At 42.2% G+C, this 9140-nt stretch overlaps 1 protein-coding gene across 2 annotated transcripts; it reads right to left on the reverse strand.

Moving 5' to 3' along the window:
• Positions 1-1829: 1829 nt before the first annotated feature.
• SPACA9 (sperm acrosome associated 9) lies at positions 1830-8470 on the reverse strand. 2 transcript variants are annotated; one of them, XM_072125528.1, is made up of 4 exons: positions 8329-8470; positions 6913-7078; positions 6546-6748; positions 1830-2971 (listed from the first exon to the last, which is right to left on the reverse strand). In XM_072125528.1, the coding sequence occupies exons 2-4, from the start codon at positions 7066-7068 to the stop codon at positions 2635-2637; spliced, it is 696 nt and encodes a 231-aa protein (XP_071981629.1). In that variant the 5' UTR covers positions 7069-7078; positions 8329-8470; the 3' UTR covers positions 1830-2634. The 2 variants fall into 2 exon arrangements, with proteins under 2 accessions (XP_071981629.1, XP_071981628.1); XM_072125527.1 differs by having other exon boundaries at positions 8302-8455.
• Between the last annotated feature and the right edge of the window lie 670 nt (positions 8471-9140).

A 9140-nucleotide genomic window follows, 5' to 3' on the forward strand; every position in this document is an offset into this window, starting at 1 on the left:
GCACCCTGACAAAATCCTGGGGTAGTCACAGGGGCTGGACATTGTTTGGATGCATTTTAAAAAACAATGTGTGGCTTGTCTGTGTTACCCACTCCTCAGAGCTTGGCCCCCACCTTTGTGCTCCTGTCTAGCTCCACCTCCTGCTTCTTCTCAGAGGTCACAGCCTGGTCAGCCTGACATCAGTGGGGGAGGGACAAGCTGTACAGGAGCACAAAGATGGAGGAAGCCTGCAGCTCAGGCAAGTCACATGTTGTTTTTTGAAATGCATCCAAACCAAAGCCCAGCCCCTGTGACTACCCCAGGATTTTGTTAGGATGCAAGAGTAAGTTATAACACATTATATTGTAAAGCAAATGCTTAGAAAAGGCAGAAAGGCCGATGTGCACTGCAGGTGTAATGGGCTCCTGCAACCTGTCTTTAGTGACAATGAGGTCCCTGGTGGCAGGTTCCCTTTAATGTGTCCCTAATTCTATAGATAACCCGACTGGGTTCCAGTTAAACCCCCTCCCCTCCCCAGACCTGCAAACCTGAGACCTTTTACACTGCCAGAACCACAACTCCCAGCATGCTCACTGCCCCTAGGCTAGCAGTGGCCACCCCTGGCCTTCACATACCTGTTCCAGAGCAGTCACTTTTACTGATGAGGTCTCTCCCAGGTCTTCTGCCCTCTATATTATCACTAGGGCATAGATAATACTGCCCCCTTATGGTAGGAATATTAATTGCAGCATAGCTTTCACTCACTTTATTCTGACTGCTAGGCTAAGAGAGAATCCAGGGTGAACTACAAGTGCCAGGGATGCAGGAGTTTATTACTGGAGAGCGGCTGAAGATCAGAGGAGACGTCTCTTAATCTAAAGGAGAAAAGATGGCAGCAGGTAGTCAGCGGTAGGTGGAGGGGGAGCTATGTAGTCATCAGTTATATGAACAGAGGAGACTAGGTAATGCACGTTCATTTAATCCGGTGTCGGCTACCTAGTTAAGGGGTTTACCAATTTTTTTTTTTTTTTTTTGTTCCCTGTCCAAAGGATTACAAACAGATTAGGTTGGAGGGTCTCACCAGATGAGACCCCTGTACTTGAGGCCTCTCCAATCAAATGGTTAGCTCTTATCCTGTGGATCGGGGGGAAAACAATAAAAGTTTGGTACAAACCCATCATTATACATGGTGCAGAAGCCAAACAATAATGCAGATGGGTCCATAGCTCAGCGCTGGTACACGGACCGGACCAGGAAACAGTGCAGTTCTCTGTGTAGTGGTGAAACTGGGTCATTGCAACTTAACAGAAACATCAGCTGCAGTAACCAGGTCTGACCACTATACTGAGAGAGGCAGTGTTTCCTCATCCCTCCATGCAGAGAACAGCTGATCTTTTGGGGTGCTGCATGTAAGAACCCCGCTAAACTGGTAGAGAGCATCGACTCTTAGGATGGATCCTCTTTATTGGTACAGATGATCCCTTTAAAGTACCAAAGCATCATGGGGGTTGACAAAAACTGGAAAAAACTTTTAAATGGGATGTACCACAGTATAGGGGATAACAAGCTGTGTTGTACTGGGACCCAATCAATCTAGAGAACGGAGGCCCCAATGTAATGGCTATAGCCTCAGGATGATAATGTGTCCTGCAGCTCCATTTGGGAGGCATACGCCTGCTCGACTTGCCGTTCTCACCCTCAGCCTGTGCATAGGTGGGGGTCCCAGCAGTCACCAATCTGGTGAATTTTGAGGATTGCTTGAAAACTTCATCATTCATTTCCCAGGTAAACTTATTTATTTTTTTTTAATAGAAAATTTTAGCACCAAAATTTTTGAGTACAAAAATACAATTTTAAGTAAATATCTGTCAATGATTAGAAAAGTGCAAGAGCGATAATGGGACAGATGGTTTTGGCAAACGTGGGCATGGGTACGTCCGATATAATTGGCAATATCTGTTATGGGGAAGCTATGTGACAACGTGCACAGTGCCACAACTCTCCGCAGGTAGTTCCTGGCATTGCAGCTCGGCCTCATTGAAGTTTTGCAGAACCAAACGTTAACCTCAGTACAGATGTGGTGCAGTTATGAATATAATCAGCCATGCTTAATCAATCCAGGATAATCCCCTTTAACTTGTACTTGTGGGCACAGTCTCCCTTTTAAAGGGGTTGTCCAGGATTAGAATAACATGGCTCATTTATTTCAAGAACAGCGCCTCCCCTGTCCATGGGTTGCATCTGGTATTGCAGATTGTACCGCTCCATTGACCTGCTAATGCAAATGGCAGAGCTGCCGTGGTTATGGCACAGTTTAGCATGGCACAGACACCCCCTATAAGGATTGCCACCCAGCTCTTCCAAATACAGATATATAAACGGTTAAAAATTAATCAATCGTGTGCACAGAATCAACATCCGCTACATCGTGACAGTAAATCATCTCAACACTCGCTATAAATCAGTGTTGCAATTTCGGCAAAAGTCATGTGCAACTCTGCCCCCTATAGGAGACAATGGCATCTGCATCACATTTCGCGTCATAATCATTGTGTCTGGCCAGAGTATATAATATAATACATCGATATATAAACCACATATACTGTATACTGGTAATATATAGCAGAGATTGCGGAGCAGGACTAGTTACGGTACTTAGGTGGTGTAGAGGCGTCCTGCCGGCCTCCAGGCTGGTTTTAAGGTCTCACCATTGTATTTCTTTTTGTAAGATGAATCTGCCTGACTGACGTTAGTCTGAGCCCCAGTGTTGTGTGTGAGGCTACCGCCACCTGCCTTATCCTCGCTATACTGCCTGCTCCCCTGACCGGCGCCTCGTCTGTCGCTGATTTCAAGCTGTTGTGGCTGCACTTTCTCCAGCCTGGCCACCGCTTCTCTGACATTATCCAGAACAATGGGGATGAGGCTCACAATACCACCATAAAAGTTCCTGGCTTCATCACAGCTCAGGTGATTAACTACATCATGAGGATATCTGGAGGGAAAAATAGGAGATCATCATATGTACAAGAATATAACTGCTATAATCCTGTCCCCTATGTACAAGAATATAACTACTATAATACTGCCCCCTATGTACAAGAATATAACTACTATAATACTGCCCCCTATGTACAAGAATATAACTACTATAATACTGCCCCCTATGTACAAGAATATAACTACTATAATACTGCCCCCTATGTACAGGAATATAACTACTATAATACTGCCCCCTATGTACAAGAATATAACTGCTATAATACTGTCCCCTATGTACAAGAATATAACTACTATAATACTGCTCCCTATGTACAGGAATATAACTACTATAATACTGCTCCCTATGTACAGGGATATAACTACTATAATACTGCTCCCTATGTACAAGAATATAACTACTATAATACTGCCCCCTATGTACATGAATATAACTACTATAATACTGCCCCCTATGTACAGGAATATAACTACTATAATACCGCCCCCTATGTACAAGAATATAACTACTATAATACTGCCCCCTATGTACAAGAATATAACTACTATAATACTGCCCCCTATGTACAAGAATATAACTACTATAATACCGCCCCCTATGTACAAGAATATAACTACTATAATACCGCCCCCTATGTACAAGAATATAACTACTATAATACCGCCCCCTATGTACAAGAATATAACTGCTATAATCCTGTCCCCTATGTACAAGAATATAACTACTATAATACTGCCCCCTATGTACAAGAATATAACTACTATAATACTGCCCCCTATGTACAAGAATATAACTACTATAATACTGCCCCTATGTACAGGAATATAACTACTATAATACTGCCCCCTATGTACAAGAATATAACTGCTATAATCCTGTCCCCTATGTACAAGAATATTACTATAATACTGCCCCCTATGTACAGGAATATAACTACTATAATACTGCTCCCTATGTACAAGAATATAACTACTATAATACTGCTCTCTATGTACAAGAATATAACTACTATAATACCGCCCCCTATGTACAAGAATATAACTACTATAATACTGCCCCTATGTACAAGAATATAACTACTATAATACCGCCCCCTATGTACAAGAATATAACTACTATAATACCGCCCCCTATGTACAAGAATATAACTACTATAATACCGCCCCCTATGTACAAGAATATAACTACTATAATACCGCCCCCTATGTACAAGAATATAACTACTATAATACCGCCCCCCTATGTACAAGAATATAACTACTATAATACCGCCCCCTATGTACAAGAATATAACTACTATAATACCGCCCCCTATGTACAAGAATATAACTACTATAATACCGCCCCCTATGTACAGGAATATAACTACTATAATACCGCCCCCTATGTACAAGAATATAACTACTATAATACCGCCCCCTATGTACAGGAATATAACTACTATAATACCGCCCCCTATGTACAGGAATATAACTACTATAATACCGCCCCCTATGTACAGGAATATAACTACTATAATACTGCCCCCTATGTACAGGGATATAACTACTATAATACTGCCCCCTATGTACAGGGATATAACTACTATAATACTGCCCCCTATGTACAAGAATATAACTACTATAATACCGCCCCCTATGTACAGGAATATAACTACTATAATACTGCCCCTATGTACAGGAATATAACTACTATAATACTGCCCCCTATGTACAGGGATATAACTACTATAATACTGCCCCCTATGTACAAGAATATAACTACTATAATACTGCCCCCTATGTACAGGAATATAACTACTATAATACTGCCCCCTATGTACAGGAATATAACTACTATAATACTGCCCCCTATGTACAAGAATATAACTACTATAATACTGCCCCCTATGTACAAGAATATAACTACTATAATACTGCCCCCTATGTACAAAAATATAACTACTATAATACTGCTCCCTATGTACAGGAATATAACTACTATAATACTGCCCCCTATGTACAGGAATATACCTACTATAATACTGCCCCCTATGTACAGGAATATAACTACTATAATACTGCCCCTATGTACAGGAATATAACTACTATAATACTGCCCCCTATGTACAGGAATATAACTACTATAATACTGCCCCCTATGTACAGGAATATAACTACTATAATACTGCCCCCTATGTACAGGGATATAACTACTATAATACTGCCCCCTATGTACAGGGATATAACTACTATAATACTGCCCCCTATGTACAAGAATATAACTACTATAATACTGCCCCCTATGTACAAAAATATAACTACTATAATACTGCCCCCTATGTACAAAAATATAACTACTATAATACTGCTCCCTATGTACAGGAATATAACTACTATAATACTGCCCCCTATGTACAGGAATATACCTACTATAATACTGCCCCCTATGTACAGGAATATAACTACTATAATACTGCCCCCTATGTACAGGAATATAACTACTATAATACTGCCCCCTATGTACAAGAATATAACTACTATAATACTGCTCCCTATGTACAAGAATATAACTACTATAATACTGCTCCCTATGTACAAGAATATAACTACTATAATACCGCCCCTATGTACAAGAATATAACTACTATAATACCGCCCCCTATGTACAGGAATATAACTACTATAATACCGCCCCCTATGTACAGGAATATAACTACTATAATACCGCCCCCTATGTACAGGAATATACCTACTATAATACCGCCCCCTATGTACAGGGATATAACTACTATAATACCGCCCCCTATGTACAAAAATATAACTACTATAATACTGCTCCCTATGTACAGGAATATAACTACTATAATACTGCCCCCTATGTACAGGAATATACCTACTATAATACTGCCCCCTATGTACAGGAATATAACTACTATAATACTGCCCCTATGTACAGGAATATAACTACTATAATACTGCCCCCTATGTACAAGAATATAACTACTATAATACTGCTCCCTATGTACAAGAATATAACTACTATAATACTGCTCCCTATGTACAAGAATATAACTACTATAATACTGCCCCCTGTGTACAGGAATATAACTACTATAATACTGCCCCCTGTGTACAAGAATATAACTACTATAATACTGCCCCCTGTGTACAAGAATATAACTACTATAATTCTGCCCCCTATGTACAAGAATATAACTACTATAATACTGCCCCCTATGTACAGGAATATAACCACTATAATACTGCCCCCTATGTACAGGAATATAACTACTATAATACTGCCCCCTATGTACAGGAATATAACTACTATAATACTGCCCCCTATGTACAAGAATATAACTACTATAATACTGCCCCCTATGTACAGGAATATAACTACTATAATACTGCCTCCTATGTACAGGAATATAACTACTATAATACTGCCCCCCTATGTACAGGAATATAACTACTATAATACTGCCCCCCTATGTACAGGAATATAACTACTATAATACTGCCCCCTATGTACAGGAATAATGGGGTTTATATTATGAGCAGTTTAATGCTCCTGCACATTTACTTACTTGGCTCTCAGACCAGACAGGTCATTGGTTGGACTAAGCAGAGTCATGGTTTGCTCCAGGATGCCCCCTGCTGACCGTGTCCCAGACTGCATAGCATCCAACTTCACACAAAAACCTGCCAGATTGTTGCAGACATCAAGGAACAGGGAAATGACTCTCTTGTCTGTGCTGTTGTTACAGCAGTTGTCTAAGTAGTTCTGCACCTGTAAAATGGTTTATAAAAGAAATGACTACAAAGCAGTAACTATTGCAGTACCATGCCACACCACATGGAGCGCTGTGTACACAGAAGACCGTGCAGGAGAGTGCCACCTGGTGGTATGAAGAAACTGAAAACCTAATATATGTTGATTTGCGATACTGTTACCTGCGCCAGCGTCCGCACTGGTTTGATCCTGTCGTGTGCGTTCTCGCGTGTGCGCTCCAGAGCCGTGATGAAGGTCACTTGTTGCTGTCTCAGCAGTCTACAGTTCTGCTCCAGGACCTTGAGAGTCTGCTTGGCTTCACTCATTGTGAACTCCATTCCCGGGACCCTGGAGATAAGAGTCATTACTTTGTAGCATTTTCTGCTACTTACATAGAAAGGGAAACCATCAGCAAGTGTGACCATGTAGACTGCATGTAGACTGCAGCCAATGTTATGTACTGTCCCTGGAGAGATGTGTAATCAGACCTCACACTGCTGTGCTCTGTGCTCTGTGCAGCCAGTGTTATGTATTGTCCCTGGAGAGATGTGTAATCAGACCTCACACTGCTGTGCTCTGTGCTCTGTGCAGCCAGTGTTATGTACTGTCCCTGGAGAGATGTGTAATCAGACCTCACACTGCTGTGCTCTGTGCAGCCAGTGTTATGTATTGTCCCTGGAGAGATGTGTAATCAGACCTCACATTGCTGTGCTCTGTGCTCTGTGCAGCCAGTGTTATGTATTGTCCCTGGAGAGATGTGTAATCAGACCTCACACTGCTGTGCTCTGTGCTCTCTGCAGCCAGTGTTATGTACTGTCCCTGGAGAGATGTGTAATCATACCTCACACTGCTGTGCCCTGTGCTCTCTGCAGCCAGTGTTATGTACTGTCCCTGGAGAGATGTGTAATCATACCTCACACTGCTGTGCTCTGTGCTCTCTGCAGCCAGTGTTATGTATTGTCCCCGGAGAGATGTGTAATCATACCTCACACTGCTGTGCCCTGTGCTCACTGCAGGCTGTGTTATGTATTGTCCCTGGAGAGATGTGTAATCATACCTCACACTGCTGTGCTCTGTGCAGCAGTGTTATGTATTGTCCCTGGAGAGATGTGTAATCATACCTCACACTGCTGTGCTCTGTGCTCTCTGCAGCCAGTGTTATGTATTGTGCCTGGAGTATCCTGGAATATAACTCAATATATCACAGTCCTGCTGCTACTGACAACATACACACAGGTATAACTACACTTCTCACCAGGGACAATGCCTAACACTGGCTGCACAGAGCACAGCAGTGTGAGATAGGATTACACATTTCTCCAGGGACAATACATATCCCACCGTGCTGTGCTCTGTGCAGCCAGTGTTAGGCATTGTCCCTGGTGAGAAGTGTAGTTATACCTGTGTGTATGTTGTTAGTAGCAGCAGGACTGTGATCTATTGAGTTATATTCCAGGATACACGGTCTGTACGGTCACACCTGTGGGATCTTTGCCTTCATTTACAATGTATCCAGTCTAGATCTGTACAGAGGAGTGTTCCCTTCCACTGACAGCCAGCAGAGATCTTACCCAGACGTGTATAGTGGTTCCCCTGACCTGCTGTGATGGCTGTGGCTCTCGGTGGTGTCTCGCCCCGGGGCCCCTGCTCGCTGTGCTGATCCCGTGCTGGGGGTGTGTGGAGTCCTGCCTGATTGTTTGCCCGGTTGCTAGGAGATGATTGTGACATCACTGCTTCCTGTGTAAACAGCCTGAGTGGGGTTAAAGGGACGGATCTGTAGGAGGGAAACGAGAGTTGTTGTCCATAACAACCAATCAAATTCCAGTGCTCATTTTTTTTTTATTAGTTATGAACTTTTACTTTGTACCAGTTTTGATACCTCTTCCCCCTGTCACGTCATGTGACCAATGAGGAGGAGAACATTAGGGGGGAACCCCCCCCCCCTCTCCTATAAGATATATACATACAAGATAGGGTCCGGAGGTTTGTTCTTAAGTTGAATTTGTATGTAAGTCGAAACTGTATATTTTATAATGGAAGTTCTTGACAATTTTTTTTTTTTTTTTTTTGCCCCAGTGACAATTGGAGTTTCAAAATTTTTGCTGTAATTGGACCAAGGATTATCAAAAAAGCTTCATTACAGACACCTTACAGCTGATCATTGCAGCCTGGGACTATAGTAACATCCAGAGAGGTCACCAGAGGTCACAGTGGGCAGAGGAGTCTGTCTATAACTATGGGTTGTCTGTAAGTCGGGTGTCCTTAAGTAGGGGACCGCCTGTATAACCATGCGTCCATATCTCTCATAGGAAGACGGGGAAAGGAAAGTGACCAGTGTTATACTATTTCTACACTGGTGCCATGACTGGCATTACACTGGTATGATGGGTATTATATGGTCACAATACTG

This window comes from Engystomops pustulosus, chromosome 9 (assembly GCF_040894005.1).
Source record: "Engystomops pustulosus chromosome 9, aEngPut4.maternal, whole genome shotgun sequence".
In the NCBI taxonomy this organism is placed as follows: Eukaryota; Metazoa; Chordata; class Amphibia; order Anura; family Leptodactylidae; genus Engystomops; species Engystomops pustulosus.

Excerpts from the sequence above, each read along its gene's own strand:
- SPACA9 (XM_072125528.1), bottom strand. The coding sequence starts at position 7,068 with ATGGAGTTCACAATGAGTGAAGCCAAGCAGACTCTCAAGGTCCTGGAG. Across the intron at positions 6,749-6,912 it reads CAGTGCGGACGCTGGCGCAG|GTGCAGAACTACTTAGACAA; the intron begins GTAACAGTATCG and ends ACCATTTTACAG. Across the intron at positions 2,972-6,545 it reads CTGTCTGGTCTGAGAGCCAA|ATATCCTCATGATGTAGTTA; the intron begins GTAAGTAAATGT and ends TTTTCCCTCCAG.